Raw genomic sequence first — 17850 nt, 5'->3', positions numbered from 1 at the left:
GGGGTGACGAGTAGCGTAAAGATCCGCCTGGCGACGAAGAGCCCACAGTTTCAAGAGATGTATGTCCGGGTTTGGGTCGTCTTTATTTACAGTAGTGGTAAAAGTGTGAGTAGCGAGAACAGCAGAGAGAGTAGACAATGCTGAAGAGGGGTTGAATGTAGATAAACGATTGTCGGCGCGTACAGAGTCCCATGACGTTATTCGTACAGTGCGGCGTATTTTCCGTAGACGCGTAGGCGTGAGGGAGATAAAAATAGGGCTGTGATCGCTACTTCAAGTATCAGAATCAACAGCCCAACGAGGGTTACCGGGGCCTAACCACCAAGTCAAATCAGGTGAATACGGGCCCCCTCGTGGGCGGGTAGAAGTATTCGGGTGGTTTAAAGGTTGAAAGGAATGTTCCGAAAAGCTCCCTTGGATGTGTGCACCCCTTGAGGAATCCGATGGGTAACCCCACGTAGTGTGTGCGCCGTTGAAGTCACCACCAACTAGAATAGGGATACCCGAGTTGGTAGAACGTAAAAAACGAACCCATCCCAGATTGGGAGATGCGGAGCCAGGACGACTATAAAAAGGAACTAGGACAAGGGGTGTGCGTGCAGGTTTTACGAGAAGGGCGACAACCTCTTGACGTGTGTTGCACCACCATGAAAGTCGAGCGGTGTGCGCGGAACTGAACTGTGAATATAAATTGCAGATTTACCTGGGCTGAGGGAGGAGGCGGTGCAAAGGCGATCAGGGATAGAGGGTGAATAATATGCGCAGAAACCTGAAAGGCGTGGGAGTGCATTATGCTCTTGCAGTAGGAACGCCCATGCCCTCAGCTTTCCGTCGCGCAGGCGGATGTTCACTTCAGAGGCCTTATTAGCGAATCCTTGACAGTTCCACTGCACCACCACCGATGATGATGCGCTATCCATGACGAGGCCGAAGAGCTTCCACGATGAGGGATGTCACCTGCTTCATCAGCGCTAATATCTTATCCACTGTCGGGGTAGTCACGGCTAACAGGTGGCCGGCACCTGATTGTTGCCCAGTGCTTACCCTAGGTGATTCCTCTGATGATTGCTCCCGAGTTATCAGAATTCTTCGAGAGGATTGAGAACGACGCTGTTCCCGGCGCTGGGTGAGTTCGTCTAGTCGGCGGCGAGCCTCCGCGATTTCATTGTCTAAACCTGTGTCTTCATCTGTGGTATCCACATGTGATGGATGCACTGGACGTTTTGGCGTACCATTTGATCCGAGAAGGTGAGCTGCTTGTGCATATGTACACTGGTGAGGAGACGTATGGTGAGCAGCGGGCTCAGATAAAGGAAGTTCAGGGAAGTCGTTGTCGTTACATGCGAGAGCTGCAAAGCGATTACTTGTAGGAGCATCCATTTTTGGAGGCGACTTGTCAAACTTCTTCGCTTGCTTCTTCTTTGGACAAGCGGGAGAGCGAATGTCATGGTCCGGCGATTTGCACAGGGCTCAAAGAACTGTTGGTTCATTCATGTCGGCCACAGCTGCTGGATTAGGGCAGGTATTTTGCATATGTCCTTCTTTGTGGCAGTGATAACAAAAAATACGACGAGGTCGGAAGGGCTGTGGTTTGACGATCGCACCGTAGTAGGTAAGGTACTTCGGGAAAGTCAACGGGCCTTGCAGTATGAGCAGGTATGAGCCCCGGCGACCCATAGGCCGTGCTTGCACTACGCCGTGAGTTGAGCAGCGAATATTTGCGCGCACCTCCTCGGGAGGGCTCGTGCTGTCGACATGATAAACCATGCAGCGGAGTGCATCAGGACCAGATGCAAAATATATTTGCACCGGGACATGCTTGCTGTCATCCAGGGGGATCCGCGTAACTGCGCAAAGTTTCTGGGCGTCCATCAAGGATGACAAGTTTACCGCGATGGTGTTCGATGGGTCATGTCACAGGCCAAAGTCGTAGCATCGGAAGACGGCGCAGGCTGGAGGCCCAGAGGCGCTGACGATTGCGTGGACGTGGAGGCTGCGTCAGGTGGCAGCACAGCGGGCATCCGCGTAGCTGTCATCGACAACGCAGAAGTCATGCAGACGCGTAGCGCGGCCTCGCTCGGCAGCGCCGAGCTAAGCCTAGCTTCCCCTGAGGGTTCCGGTTGGGTTTTCTCACTTGAGAATGCGCCCACCTTGCCGGGAATTTCTCCGCAGGGGCGTCGTCAGCATTCGGTCTCACGGGGGCACTGTCCGACCCACGCCACACGCGAGAAGACAGCAACCACTATTTAACGAGAATCTCTTGGCGCCCGCACCGAACGAGAGAAGCACTGGAAGAGACAGAGGAAGTCCTAACCTCGAAAGAGGGACCTCAAAATACTGCTTTCTCTGAAATGCGGACCACAGGTAAGAGAGGATAAAATGTTCTGTTGTTTCAACTTCATCATTCAAAAAGGTTTGTCGTAGCGAACGCGCATCTGCATAAGTACTAATTTATGTGTGGGATTCTCAATCGAAGAAGCGTCACCGACACTGCTAGCCTTTGACAAGACAAAGACATTTAAAAGATAGTACGGAAAGCTCACACGTGAAATACATAAAGCTTACCTAATTCAAAATCGCGGTGACACGTGTGTAAATTGTCCATCCATCAACCTATTGTCAAAGGAGACTGCCTATCTAGACAAGTGATCGTATCTCAGTTTTTAACTTTTTGAACTCTTTTACATTAAGTGCTAGCCACGTTCCTATTTTTTAACCAACCGCATGCCCATTATACATCCTTCCCCTGCATCTTGTTGTTTTCATTCTCTCATGTCACCCTTCCCATAGGCATCATTCCTTGTTAAAACATTTATAGCTTTTAAGAAATTATCGCTTTTATCCGGCTCTTTGCACCATACCTGACGTTGGCTCAGCCGTCAGATTGCCTCGAGACAACATATGTGCGTGCACCTTTGGAATAAACATCAGTCGTAAGTCAGCGTCTGTGTTGTACGTTCCTTTCTTCGTCCTGTGTTTGCGCTGTTTAGCTGTTAACTGACACCTCCCACAGCCTTGATTTACACGACCGATAATTCCATGGCTATTTTAAACGTTGACAGTCCACGGTGTTGAGCAAGGGATCACTCAAGCTGTCTGAGATATGCTGGAACCGCTGGAAACGACAAGTCTACAACAAAATGAAGTGAGGGACGGGATAGACTACAGGGGCACTGAAAGCTGACCTTGTGAATAAATCAGCCACCTCGTTAAAATAGACACGCATTTTGCAAATTTAATCAGCTTCCTGCCTTCTTTTTTCTTTTTCCTTTCTTTAGCATTTGCCTTCTTTCTGTGCCTCCTTCTGTTATTCCGTCTTTCGCGAGTTTTATAAGGCATTGTATATGACGACATAACCTGTCTTTTCGTTTTCTTTGTCGTTCTCGGTGCTCTTTTAATTTTTATTTCATTGTATGTCGCCTGCCACCATCAGGTGTTGGTGGCAGAAAAAAATATATATTCTTTGAAAGCTGGACTGGATTACAGTGGGTTGGGCGCTGTTGTATGACGGGCAGTGAGAGGTGCATTGTGAGTCTGTCTGTTGCTGGCAGGAAGAAAGAAAGAAAGAAAGAAAGAAAGAAAGAAAGAAAGAAAGAAAGAAAGAAAGGAAGAAAGAAAGAAGGAAGGAAAGAAAGAAAGAAGGAAAGGAAGAAAGAAGGGAAGAAAGGAAGAAAGGAAGAAGGAAAGAAAGAAAGAAAGAAAGAAAGAAGGAAAGAAAGAAAGAAAGAAAGAAAGAAGGAAGGAAGGAAGGAAGGAAGGAAGGAAGGAAGGAAGGAAGGAAGGAAGGAAGGAAGGAAGGAAGGAAGGAAGGAAGGAAAGAAAGAAAGAAAGCAAGAAAGAAAGAAGGGAAGAAAGAAAGAAGGAAAGAAAGAAAGAAGGAAAGAAAGAAAGAAAGAAAAAAGAAAGAAAGAAAGAATGAAAGGAAGGAAGAAAGAAAGAAAGAAAGAAAGAAAGAAAGAAAGAAAGAAAGAAAGAAAGAAAGAAAGAAAGAAAGAAAGAAAGAAAGAAAGAAAGAAAGAAAGAAAGAAAGAAAGAAAGAAAGGCCTGCTCACTTCCTCAAGCCGAGCCACAATCGCTACCACGTGCAGATAGTAGGAGAGTTGAAAGATGGGATAGAAAGACAGGATAGTAAAGACGCGCTAAAGACAAGGCCGATCCCGGAGGTAGTGCAATACCGGGCCAACCGGTGGCGGGAGTGAAGCATCCTTCAAACTCTCCGCCACATTTCCAAAAATAAGTCCAACTTGGACCCGTAACAGATACTCTACGGGGTCCGGACAATCGCTCTAGGCGCATTGTCAGGGGAAGAAGGTGCGCTTGTGGTCTAGGTACAGGAATGAATGTGTTTACAGCTTTCATCTGTCTGTCTCTAGTGAACATCCTCTGCGCAACCCCCGGCATTCGCTTGGTCGCTCCACTCCTGGCATACTGTGCTTAATTCCAATTTTCTTCTCCTCCTCCGATTTAAAGAAGGCTTTATGGCCTCAGCGCCTCTTGAGTCGAATCAACTGGTGGCAGCTTCGACATGAGCTCGAGTTGATCGCTGATACAAATGTTGCTGACTGCTGGTTGAAGATGTGCAGTAAGAACTAAGTCTTTGCCCGGTGTGACCATAGATTTGAACATGTTAAGCAAATCAGACCCGGTATTTATCTGCGAATAGCTTAGGATAGAACATCTAATTCGGGAAATTAAACATTCCGAAGTGAAAGATGAGAGTTCTGAATTCCACCAGCCTTTCTCTTCATTTCCGGCATAGCGTGGTGATTCGACTACTTTGCATCGGTTGAGCTTGAAACCCACACAGAGCTAGGCAGAAAATTTCAGCACACACTTAACAGGCTGCAACCAGTACGTTTGCTTCACAAACTTGTCTATGCAAAAACGTAGCACTCCTGAGGAAAAGGAATCAAAGCAACGACCAGCTTTTAAAACTGAAATAGTCATCACCACCAAGAAAATAAATGTCAAATAATGTGGTGGGTGTCAAAATGACAGTCGGCAACCATACAGGTTGCAGACCGCATAAGAAACTCGTTGCTTACCCCCAAAAATATTTCCAGACATTTATAAAGCACGCTAACGTGTTCATAAAGCAACACAGAGTCAATGAACTACATTGGCACGTAACAGCAGCCGACAGCACCGTTGTCTTTTCGAGTTCCCAAAAAACGCCGCCGACGTTGGGCCATCAGCACTGTTTACATTATAGCACGGAAGTTCGCATTTGTAGTTTCGGCATGACATGTGAACGGAACGAGACCTCATACAAATCATTACGCACATACACGCACGCACAAAAGAACCACAAAAGAAAAACGTATCTACACATAATCAACATAAGTGCAAGAACTGAAAAACCCGCGGGAAGAAGCATGGCTCATTGCTCTTCGCAGTCATGGTAAACTATTAGCGCTAATCCAGAGGGAAATGCCTCAAAACCGGGGTATCGTTATAAGTTATCCGCCCTGTCAAGTATACGACTCCAACATATACAAAGATAGCTTCAGGTCAAGAGAGAAAAAAATACTGGTGGTGTTGCCGTTGCGCGCCAAACATTTTTCTTGTTTTAGCGGCATGACCCTCTTGTCTGCATTCAAAGGCTATGTGTGGAAGAACAAATGTCATAGAGTTGTGAACTTGCAACCAAATTAGCGCCTGTGCCACAAATACATCAGTCTCAGCAGTGCATATAAGTTAAGTATTTGCACAGCATCACGAATAAACACACTTGGGGCTCTTGTTCATATCTGATCCAGCAGGGCAAGAAAAGGCCGTCGCGAAGGGATCGAAATGTTGTGCCGCTGCATTGCACACTTCCGACACTTTCAGTCTCTTCGAAAGGTCAAAGTAACAGTTGCTGTGACAGAAGGTGGAAAAAAAGATCTGTTCAGGAATGAAATGTGGGAGGCCCTTCAATGGCAAATCAGAGTCCCTATCTTTAAACTTCATGTACGCCGTGTAAGCGACGTCAAGGGCAGGCAGCTCCGGGTACGTAAACCTATTATTTACGGCCGCCGGACACCACGAGCCGTTCCACAGCGCGGAGGTCTCCAGCGCGTCTGTCGGCTTCATTACAGTGCCGCCGTTAAACAAGTGCGTCAACATGTCCAGTGCTTCGAAGATTTCCTTCGCGTAAATGAAGCCCAGACCTGCGTACGTCATGGCGCTAGTTCCGCCTTTGTAATAAAAGGGGGGTCTTAAAGCCGCCATGGACACGGACATGGTGTTGAGGATGGGGTTGTATGAGACGAGTGTGTTGCCGACGAAAGAGTAGACCTCGGCGGCGGCAACGTACTCCTTGGTGGTGAACAGCGTCGCGCTGCGGTTCTGCATTTGCAGGCGACTCCATCTCCACTCCCCGAAAAAACCGCCCTTTCCTCGGTAAGGCCCGCCGTAGAACTTCTCAAAGCCGCCCGGTCTTCCGAAATCAGCTTCAGGCCAGAGTACGGTGGACATGTCTTCGAGCACCGCCGCCAGAACCTTCCTCGTCGTCGCGTTCAGTCTGGCGTATGAGCGCAGCTTCTCCAGGGCGACGGCTCGGACATTCTCAAGTAGACCGACGATGTAAAGCCGCTCCGCCGGTGACATAAGTGTTTTATCAATGGACGCCAAAAGGACGTTGTATGTCGTGGCGACGTGGTCGAAGCAGACGATCCGTTGGAAGTACCTCCCGCTTCGGTGCTCGCTCATAGAAAGGAAGAGCTTGTTGCTCGTCGCAGCACCGACTGCCTGGACAAACCACCAAATCGTGTGGAAGAAAACCTCCTGAGCTGTGTTGTTATTGAAGATGGAGTCCGCAGCTTTGAGGAGATTTTCGTTGGTCGCAAGGAGAAGGTCGCTCACCGAGATATTCTGCTGGGTGCCGAAAACCGATCCGAGAGCCTTCGCCCACTCTTCTGCACCCACTTTCCTAATCCAGCTTGGCAGGCTTCGGATCTCCACGAGCCTCGGCTGCTTGTACGTGTCATGAAAGGCGGTGCTCAGGTGGCTCAAGACATGCGTCTGCACGCTGACCCCAGTTCTCAGGAAGAACTCGAAGGACTCCGAAGGTGGTCTGTATCTGAATATGCTTGCGTTGAAGTAGCTCAAATATATTGAATACGCGTCTTCGTACAACAGCAGCGTTTCGTGCAGACCGCGCCAGATAGCCGGGAGCGTAGAGGGGCTGAGGACAATTGCCCGCCTCCGCTGTAGAGGGGACTTTGCAGGTAGCACCCAGACTCGGAACCATAAGGGCACTGCCCAGAGCACGGAGAGCTCGAGGATCAGCCGGAGGGGCCGAGAGTAGTCTGTGATTGGCGGCCCGTGCTCGTCCTCCAGGGTGGGCCAGGCGAAGTTGGTTCCGTTCACGAGTTCGAGCAGACTCATCACGCCGTCAGCATCGTCGCTAGACCTGTGCATGCACTCGCGCATCATGCTTAGCGGCCTGTTGACCACGGCCTCCCTTTCGTAGGCGTTCAGGCTCATCTTTTCCAGGCTGATAATCGAAATCAGGATGGCCTGGGAATAGACAGTTGCGACCACGTCCTCATCCCCAATCTTCCAGCCGGGGCAGATGAAGGCGCTGAAGTCCTCGCAGGCTGATGGGCTACGGCTGGTGTCAATGCCCAAAGCCTGGGCATGCTCGACGCACCCGGGCGTTCCGCATACTTTAATCTCGCCACCCTTGCGCCTGCTCCCCGGTAAGAGAAACAGCACCAACACCAGTGTCGCCACAGACAGCAGTGTGACCAATGAGACGGCTACGGCGTTCATGTCCGGAACGAGGGACCTCACTTGCTTCGGGTGAGACGTGAAGCAGTCGTCTTCTAGGCGAGCCTTGAGAGGGAACTGGGCAAAAGTGAACGAACGTAGAAACAAGTTTATTCGCGAGGCAAATGATGCAATTAGCTCGAGAATGAAATGGCTATAAAAATATAGGCCTCAACTTGCCGTAGTGTACGTAAACCTCCCTTATATATACATGAAAACATATATTTCTCTGTTTTTGTATCTCTTAAGTGTTGCAACCCGCTCCCGATTGAAGTCTTTCACCTTTGGGGCTTGAGTGTAATGAAATAAATAACTAAATGTTTCACAACTGAAACGCCGCCTGTACGAAGGTGTTTCAGGCCAACCTGAAGGGTTGAATACTCAACCTCTGAACAGTGGTACGATTAAGGTAAGGCTTGACAACAGTAATAAAACATTTTCTTTTCTTACTGTTACGAAAAGTGCGTGCAGCTTGATAGCAATAACGTCAGATTGTTGTTTGGTTTTAATTGTTTAAATGCAGAAGGGTCAAAGCACATCACTGCTAACCACAAAGCGGACTTCGAGATTAATTTAACGCATGCATATCACAGCAGAGAAGCCGCGCCAGATCAGAAGGAGCTTATACTGATTGGGAAACCGGTGGCTCGGATCCCGCACCTCCAGCATATGAAGGGCATCCTCAAACCAATGCACTAGCATTACCAAGGACTAAGAAAAGCGATATAGTTTGCTTTCTTTTAAACCACGTGAAGCATGACACAAAACTAACGGCTTTTTTTAAGTAAAAAATACATCGTGGTTGACAAAATTTAATCTGAGAACTTGTTTACCTGTGCGGTGCAGCGTCACACTATTCGGCTATAGCCGCACGGAAACGCACGCGTGGATGTGTTGGTTTAACGTTTCAAAGCGTGAAACGGGGTGACAGTGTTCTGAAAACGTCAGTTTAGAAATTTTGCTGTGTTTGCACAAACATGCCGTGGTACAATGTAAAGTCGGGTTCATATTCTATTCGAAGCCGTTCAATAAAATGGATTGAAACTATAGATTCCTCAAAAATCCTGTTTTCGTCGCCAATAAGGCCCTAAATCTTCGGCGTTTCCGTACACCTCCATTGATTACATCTTGGAACTAATCTTGATCGAGACATCCACGGGCTGCCTCCTTTGAGGCGTGTGGGCGATCACCTAGGACCAATATCCCCTGGAAAAATCCACTCAGTTATCAGGACAATTACATGCACCAAAATCAGTGGCTCCTCCCATATGCTGAAATGCTAAGCCACGCCTGCAAGGAACAGTCCTAAACTGCTGGTAACGCAAAGCCTGGAGCTGCAGTGGAGGCGGCAATTGATGATGAGAATTACAAGTTCCCAAAGCTTTTATTTGTATTCAGACACTCCTGTTCTATTAACCCTGAACCTTGCGTGCGCTCAAGGCCCCACTCAGCGCAAGCTGCCATAACAAATCGCTGTCTTAGAAGAAACACATCAAAAAAGTTCGGTGATTTATTTAAATGACAAGAAATCGCTGCCCGCGTGTGTCGCAGTGTATAGACAATACGGATATCTGACCTGTCCCGCTCCGGCAACTTTCTCTTCTAGACGGCAAAATCAGGTGTTCTGCTTACGTTAAGCCGTGTCGCTGGCTGCTGACGACGTACAAAGTTTTGTGCTTGCTAATCATATTGTTCTCCACAATCAGATTATCCCATTCCTGAGAACACGGTGCGAGGCGATGCCATTCAAAACATGCCGGCGCTTCCTTCAACTTTCGCTTACAGTATAAAAACACTTCTCAGAGCAGAACTATAATGATTTGTGTATGCGCTTAAAGAAGGCAACTGAAATTGGTTTTTCGGGGGAAAGGAAATAGCGAAGTATCTATCTAACATACGGCGGACACCTTAACCGCGCCGTAAGGAAAGGGATAAAGGAAGGACTAAGAAAAGAAAGAAAGAAAGAAAGGTGTAGTAGTGGACGCCTCTAGAAATATTTCAACCACCTGGACTGACATAGCACTGACGTAGCACACCACCCGGGCGCCTTAGCGTTTCGCCTCCATCGAAACGCAGCCTCCGCTGTCGAATTCGCACCCGGGTACTCCGTAACGGTACCGATTGTCATTTACCGATTCTTGAGGTCTGGGTGCTGGACAGACCGCGCTGGCGTCTTTTCCAGGAGGGAACGCCGTATCCCCCACTGCCGGTGACGAGGGTTGCAGCTGTGGAAACATCACGGTAGGTGGCGTATCGGGTGCAAGAGCTGGTTCCGTCAGGACGGGCTGGCAATGTTCACCGAGGCCTCGTCCGGGCAAGGCAGAGTCTCGGCCTCCGGGAACTGCTTCTGTCATGAAACAAGAGGAATGTGTTACAAAGTACACGTTTCCTAACTTGCCAGCAAACAGTTTGGTCGGTCCGACTGGTGTCCAACCGACGCGGTGGCTCAGTGGTTACGGTGCTCGGCTGCTGGCCCGAATGACACGGATTATATTCGGGCCGCGGCGGTCGAATTTTCATGGAGGCGAAATGCTAAATGCGCGCCTACAGGACGATATCAGAGCACGTTCAAGAACCCCAGGCGCTCTAAATTATTCAGAACCGCCACTAAGGCGTCCCTTATAGCCTGAGTAGCTTTAGGACATTAAACCACATAAACCGTAAAAGAAACACACTGGCATTCAACGGCGATAGCAGTGCAAGAATAGTCCCCAAGGGATTATATAATTTAGTTGTAAACTTCCAACTACATATGGTGATGTGGTTGTAGTATGTCGGGAAGTGGGGTGTGTTACAGTTTTGCTGCTTTTTTAGCCTCCGATCACCTCTGAGCGCCAAGATTCGAAGCAGCTTTTCGACTGCGATAGCTTTCAGTGTGAAAAACTTACAGGCACCATATTTTAAACGTTTAATTTCATTTTGGTCTCATTTGGTCTTGTGCCATTGGTCGCTGGTCCCGGTGCAGTAGGTCATGGAAAATAACATCGCGTTGTTCGTGCGACAGAAGCGCCCATAAAAGCCGCTGTTTCCAGACCGGCCCACACCCATGCAGCAACGGCGGATGGAGCAGACATCCGCCAATGACGGAGCACGACGACGTGTTTGGCATTGTTTGGCAAGCCTGTCGAGCCTGTGCGCCGCTACTTCTGTCTCAGGAAAAAAAATCGTGCGGTGGTTTGCACTACGAACTGGCGCCACATGGGAAGGGTGAAACGGCCGGACTGGATGCCGCGGCAGTACGACGCCAACCTCTGGCACTACGTAAAGACCGCCCGTGCCCGTGATTCGTAGTTGAATGTCACCGCGGCTGAACAGTGCCCGGTCGAGAACCTGTCGCCATCCTGCTTATCCCCCTTCACTTTACCACCCTCACCATATCCACTGAAGTGGCTCAAATGAAGTTCGCACCAACTAGCCAACCATCGTGCCCCACGTATATAAAGTCAACTGAATGCACAATCTAATCTCTCCTGTTTGCTGCCAGTGCCTAAAATTATATTGCTTTCATGTTTTGACGTTTTAAAAGAGGAAATTAGTACCTTTTGCTGGAAGGACGATGGTCTTGGTGGAACGGTTTGGATTCATCTTAGATTCGGCAGAGCTTGCTGGATTGTGGCTCGCATCTGTCGTCGAAGGAGCACCACCGATGTCAGCAACGGGCAGCTCTTGGTGGTCGGGGGCCTCATACAAATGCTCAGGGACGCTCGGACCTCTCCATGGAACGATGCTGCGGAGGTTTGAAATTCCGGAGGCCTCTGAGGATGGCGTCTCCTTAACAGTCGTTCCAACCGCAGCTTGCTCGGGTGCCTCGCTGGACTTGGACGAAGAGTCGCCCGCCAAGCTCGAGCTGCCACGTGTTCCGCCAGCTCTGTTGTCCGCTTGACCGTTCGAGCGAGTCTTATTTCTCTGCGGATCGACCGGGATATCTTTCAAACCGGCAGCGTCAGGTAAGTGCGACGTGGCCTGGTCGGCTACCGCTTCAACCGCCGGTGAGATAACGGGTCTGGAGTGCTTCCTCACCGCATTGCTGTGCTTCCGCCGAGGTGCTTTCTTAGGCATAGCGGCCGTTGAACGAACGTCGAGGCGGCAGTACTAAGCAGTGATCTTCTTCTTTATGACGGGCCACGAGGCGCTCGCGGTGTTATCGTGTTTCATTTTCTTCATTTTCTGAATTCATGTCTGGCTAGCAGCGCCATCTGTACTCTGCACACTGCCGATTCTGCATAGCCGCGCCAAACCGGCAGCATCGACATCGGCAGCGAAGACGTCATCTGTGTGTGCCTATTCCGGCAGGTTAGGTCGTAGTCTCCAGCGTGGCGCTCCCACAGGAAACGGTCACATAAACCGTCTGTTCCTTATTGATCATCACCAACGTGGATAATATAATTGTAGTGCTAAAACTTCGCCATATACTTAATCCCTTGTGAGAGCAGAAACTTTTTCGCTTTCTATAGAGAACTTCCCCAGGGCTCCATTCTCACCCCACAATATTTAATGTGGCTTTTATTCCTCTTGTTCGAGCCCTAGAGTCCATCCCTTCTATCCGCGTGCTTGCGTATGCCGATGATATAACCTCGTGGTGCTGTCATACAGATGCGTCTATCCATCAGTCGGTCCTCCAGCAAGCGCTGGGTGTATTGACATCTCGCCTCCCACCTCAGTGTCTAACACTCTCTCCAACTAAATATTACGGTAGAATTTCGAGCCCTCAACTAGGCGGCGTCGTGGCGGTGGCGGCGCCGCCACCCTGTGGCTACGTCGCCACGCTCTTACGTGGTCTGTCACGTGGTGCGAAGCAGCTGCCGGCGGTTGGTCACGCGGTTGGTCACGTGGCCAAGTTCCACTCAGTCTACTGTAGCTATCGCGTCACTCCAGGATTAACCAAAGCTAAACCATTGGAGGCACAGCCTACTGCTCGTGCTTTAACAAGTCTCAGAAGGAGTCTGGACAGAAGTAGAGATTAGCCTCAGCGTTCGAATACACAGCATACGCACTTCCAAAACTTTACAATGCACTTCCTCAGCCGAGGTCATAAGAGAGGAGACGCATACAACACGACGATCTTCTCTTTCACCCCGCATAAATACGTCTACTGTCGGGGCCAAATAAATCTCAAAACACGAGTGAAACGTGGCAAAACTGATACCATTTGTTTTTGTGTTTGGTTACGAAACTGAACGGCGCCGAACGCGACGGAGGTGATGTTTATAAGTGGAAAGCACCCTGTCCAGGCAAAGGTGTATTTTTGTCTTATAATTAGGATTACGCACTTCAAACAGTTGGAACAGTAATAAAATAATAAAGCAGTCTTTCATTTAAATATTTTTCACATTCCGTGACCTGCCCCGGAGAACCTATAACAGTGATTGTTTATACATATTTCAATTCTAAGCAAGAAACCCGGGGAGAGGCAAGTCGAAGGCAGTGATGACAGAGAGGAGTTCTTTTGGTCACGTTGTGAAATCTGGCGCAAAAAAAAAGTGCTGTTAGGTATACGGAATTAAAGAGATGGTGCTGTATTCACCCCTGTTCTCGTTCCGGGGCCAATCACGGCAGCACTTCGAACCTAACCCTGATCAGGTCATCTTTCACGTAACCGTCACTGATCGCATCATCGAGGCAAAGCGAGGTTGTGGTCCGAAGTCCTCCAGCATCGTTTGACGCTCCTGGCTTTGACATTCAGCATAATTACCGAAAATCCACTGTCTGAGCTCCCGTTCCGCACCTCCATTTGGGTGCACAACAGCCAAGCTTAATGTTTGCTTTAACGGCCACTGAAGGGCGTCGTCCATGGCACCATTGTGCAAACGGTACAACCCTGTGAGCGCCAATTTATCCCTTTCATCTTTCAAGAGTATTATTCCAGGTGACATACAGTAGCCGGATAGGTATACTTTATCGGCATTGTACCGAAAATACCCATTCTTGAGAGTTTTCTCTCGGAGGGATTCGAAGTTTTTCAGGAAAAGTTCGCAGCATGACACCCGCCTTGAAGTGTGTCTCAAAAATTCGTCTCTGCAGTCCGCTGTCTTCCTTATTCCTTTCACTTCTTCCTTGGCCTCATTTAAGCCACCTGCAATCTGGGAAAATTTTTCAAGGTTCTCCCTCGCGGCTTTTGCAAACTCTTCTGTCACTGCTTCTTCCAGTCTATGCAGGTGGTTCGAAAGAATTAGCATACTCACGCTCTCGGCAACCAAACGTTCTTTCATTTCTTTCCTGAGCGCTGTTGTTTCATCGGGGCATTTTTTCTGACTGTCCCTTTGTTCTGACCTTCCTTGGGCCAATTCTTATCCAATGGTGTTCATCAGACCGTTCATATCGTTTTGCAGTTCGATCAGTTTTTCTTGACAGTTGTTCACCCCGTGAACAACTTCACTGAGTCGGTCACTGTCTGCGCCGCTTCCAACGACCAGCCGCTCAAGGAGCGCTCTGATTTCATCCGCCCGCCCTTCGAAGCTTCGCGTGAACGATGCCAGGAGAGCTGCATCGTCCCTGCAGTTGGCTTCCCCTTCCCGCTCGGATCCAGGAGGCGGCGCAGAGGTGCAGCACTCCGACCTAAAATGCTTACAGGCGTTGCTGCAAAGAACAGCGGCCGAGCAATTGGGGCAGCTGATGGAGTGGTGTCTGCATTCTCGGTGGAAGTGCTGGGCGATCTCGGATGCAGGCAGCACTTCCCCGCAGTTACTTTCCTTGTTCCAGCAATAGGCCTGCAAGTGATAAAGCACACACCGCTTTTACAACAACGCTAAAATCTGGACAAACACAATAATCTGCTGCACTGTTTCTGTCACTTACTTGCACTTTGGCGAATGTGGAGAGTCATTGTCGGAACATTGATTTTTATTTCAAACAGTCGCGAAAGGGCCAACATTTCTGTTGACACTTAAGAAGCGAAACAGTCTTTGAAACCAGAAGGAGCTGAGGGCAGTATATTTTACAGCTCGGCTGTTAATGGCTCGCTTCTCTAGCGAGAGTGGCGACGGCGTTGAAGCCCATCACTTGAACGGCGCCGCTGATGCGACCTGTGCGCCGTGACGTCACCGCGAGCTGGCAGCCATACGAACCCGCTCCGCGGTGGTGATCGCGCAGCCGCTACGTGAACAGCTCGCGGAGGAGTAAAAGCAACCATGCATCTCAGGCCGGTGGATGCACACACCATCTGCCCATCCACACCGTTCGGGCAGAGGCGCAACGACGGCGCCAGGGAGATCCTCTCGCGCGAGCCTCCGAGGCGGAGGAAAAGCGACGGAGCAGAGAAGATCCCTCCGTATACGACCTACAAGCGTGCCATCTACGAAGGCAAGACCGTGCTGTAGGAGCCGCCGCCGAAGCCAAGCGCTGGACTCACATCGCCGAGAGTGAGGGTGCCACGAATACATTTCAACTGTGGTTCCCTGCCAACCTTTTCGGACATATGCACTAATGTGTGATCGCCCGTGGTTCCAACGGGACTTAAGTCCAATGGCGGAGGGGTTCAAGGACACTTTGCGGGAGGCGTTCGGCGCCAGAGGACTTCTCCCAACACCAGCTGCATTGGTTAAACGCGTTACTGAGAACGCATAATTGCCGAGGCATATTATTCAACAACGGTGTCGATCACTACTGGACATTAGAAGATTACGTAGTTGAACAGAAAGGAGAAGAAACGACAACCACAGTGTATTCCGAACCCACGGATTCCGCGTATAGCGCGTGGTGCTCTAACACATGAGTTACGCCTTTTACGTTCAAGTGCGTCTGCTTTGCATGTAGCCTCACCGCAGCCTCGACAATGACAGCGGACGTGGAACCAGATTCAATGCCTCAAATTACCGATACAATGTGTCTAATCGGTGTGGGGTAAGCTGTGAGAGAAGCCTCCTGTGCTACAGTTGACATAAAGGCTGCCAGAACTGAGGCCATCTCTAGGCTGTTAAGCACACAGCGGTAAGGAACTAAAAAGCTTGTTGGATATATGCACGAAAGAAGCAAATAGTCACTGAAAACATAGAGCTGGTGAAAGATTATGAATAGGCTGCACGCGACAGAAATATAGCTTCGAACGTAGATTATTAGACAGCCGCTGCCGTATCTTAGCCGGCAGAACACCGTACGCGACGCTTTCAGGCCGTGGGCTCGGTCCCCACAGGAGACATGCGGTTGTCTTTGCTTCTACTAGGCTGTTAGATTATTATCCATGTGACGAAGATGACGATGAATTTTTATGGCACAAAGGCATCTGTGGCCAAAGAGCGCCAGGATATGTATAAGTATGCAAACGCATTGCAACGACTGAAATTAAGTGCGCTTTCTAATCAGATTTTTTTCACCAGGCATACTCGTTTTAAATATTGCGGACAAAATAGAAAAACAGAAAAAATTTAAAACGAACAAAATTTTGTATTTACGCGACAGTAACTCTCCAAAAAATTTATTTACAAAATTCTAGAAGCTACAAAATGATTCACATTCTTTTTATAACCACATGCTGAGAGTGGTATCAAAACAAACCACCTCTGCTCTACCAACTTCGCTATGGCAGCGGCTGTCCAACCTGTTTTCGAAATGATTTGTGCTGCGTGCAACCCACTGCTGAGTGTCTTCACAGGCGACACCGTCGTCCATAGCGGCGTAGGGTGAAGGTCCTCTATTGCCCCAAGTACCACGTAGAAGGAGTTTGAACTGTGGAGGCGGCAGCTGACCGAGAACCCTCTAGTAATTTTCACAACCTAAAATACAGACTGAACGTCGCGAGTCTCTGGACCAAGCATTGAGCGAGATTACGCATTGAATTTGCACAGATTCCTACATACATCTTTAAAGCGCTCGAACATCGCGCTCCAGCTAGCTTTGCGGACCTTTGTTGCTTTCTTCTACAAGAACTGTGCAGCTTTTTGAGACACGAGGAATAAAGTACGATAAAAACGCAACTGCACGCATGATATCACTAGGCTTCTCGTAAATAACGCCAGCATACTAATAGGGGTGATTCAGGGCACTCTAAAAATGTGTGTGCATCAGGAGCACAGTCAGACAAAAGACAGAGCAATTTCTCCTTTCGCGCTCACCTTTCTTTTAAGAAGCTCCTCTACAGGGAACTCCCTCAGTTCGTCGTCTTCCTCGTCCCACCGGTGGCCGTCCAGGGGACAGACACGGGCTCCGTCCTGGGCGCACTGCTCGTAGCAGGACTGGCACAGGGTGTGCGTGCATGGAAGAAAGGCGGTTCTCCTCCGCACCAGTCGACAGACGCCGCATACTCTGTGCGCCGGAATGGGCTTCACGAAGCTCAGGGGCCTCCAGTCCAGCTCCACGGCGAAACCGACCAGGGTGTACTGCCGACTTTCAGGAGGCATCGCTCCACGTGTCTGCTCGCAGCTCAGCGGTGTGCACGAAGCGGCTGTATCGCCCCTTCGGAAATTGTTGTTGTTGTTATTAGCCTATCAAAAGATGTCACATACCCACACTGGGGGATCGGCCAAGAATCGGGTGGCTATTCACCTGAACGCAGTGAATTTTTCGTCATGAACAGGAAAGGGATGAGTGTTTTGATTTTAAAATTTTAAGAATAATAATAAAGAGAGGGATTAAATATTAATGATTTAGTCAAAATGTAATAATTGATAGAAAAGAAAAGGTTGGAACACTTAGCAAGGCAGTCGGTGAGATTCTATCATGAAATTTTGAACAGCGGTGCAAACAGATCTGTGGCTGAACCCAAATGTGGTGGCGCCAAATGATAGCAAGAGCGGGCTGCTCAAACTAAGGCCAAGATGCTGCAAGGGCTCCTCCAGCAATCTTTTTCTCAGTGAGTTGAATCGGCGATAATACAGCCAAAAATGTCCAATAGATTCTGGCTCACGGCAAAATGCACATTGGGGAGAGATCGCCAAACCCAACCTGTGTAAATAGAAATTTAGAGGGGGGATGCGGCAGCGCAGCCTCGTCAGTGATACTTCAAGCTGCCGAGAGCAACAAATTTTTCTGTTCCAATAATATTTAAGGTGCTCATAATCCGCCGATGTTAAAAGTGATGTGTCTTGCGTGCTTAAAAACGCACGTCGCCGAAATCTAGATGCTGTAATGTAGGCTGTAGCCGGGATGATTGGCAACACGGGG

The 17850-nt window shown here is 49.1% G+C and overlaps 1 protein-coding gene and 1 pseudogene across 1 annotated transcript in view; both read right to left on the bottom strand.

Annotated features, from left to right (window-relative positions):
* Window positions 1-4141: 4141 nt before the first annotated feature.
* Window positions 4142-4312, bottom strand: LOC144135628 (U2 spliceosomal RNA; annotated as a pseudogene).
* A 9598-nt stretch (window positions 4313-13910) lies between these two features.
* The window catches only part of LOC144133060 (uncharacterized), a 25300-nt gene continuing 21360 nt past the window's right edge, over window positions 13911-17850 (bottom strand). Inside the window, exon 2 of the mRNA XM_077665886.1 lies at window positions 13911-14462. Coding sequence (XP_077522012.1) covers window positions 14043-14462 — 420 coding nt within the window. The 3' untranslated portion in view covers window positions 13911-14042. The remainder of the gene's footprint in view (window positions 14463-17850) is intronic.

This window comes from Amblyomma americanum, chromosome 5 (assembly GCF_052857255.1).
Source record: "Amblyomma americanum isolate KBUSLIRL-KWMA chromosome 5, ASM5285725v1, whole genome shotgun sequence".
Classification (NCBI taxonomy): domain Eukaryota; kingdom Metazoa; phylum Arthropoda; class Arachnida; order Ixodida; family Ixodidae; genus Amblyomma; species Amblyomma americanum.
This window is presented reverse-complemented; position numbering and strand designations above follow the sequence as displayed.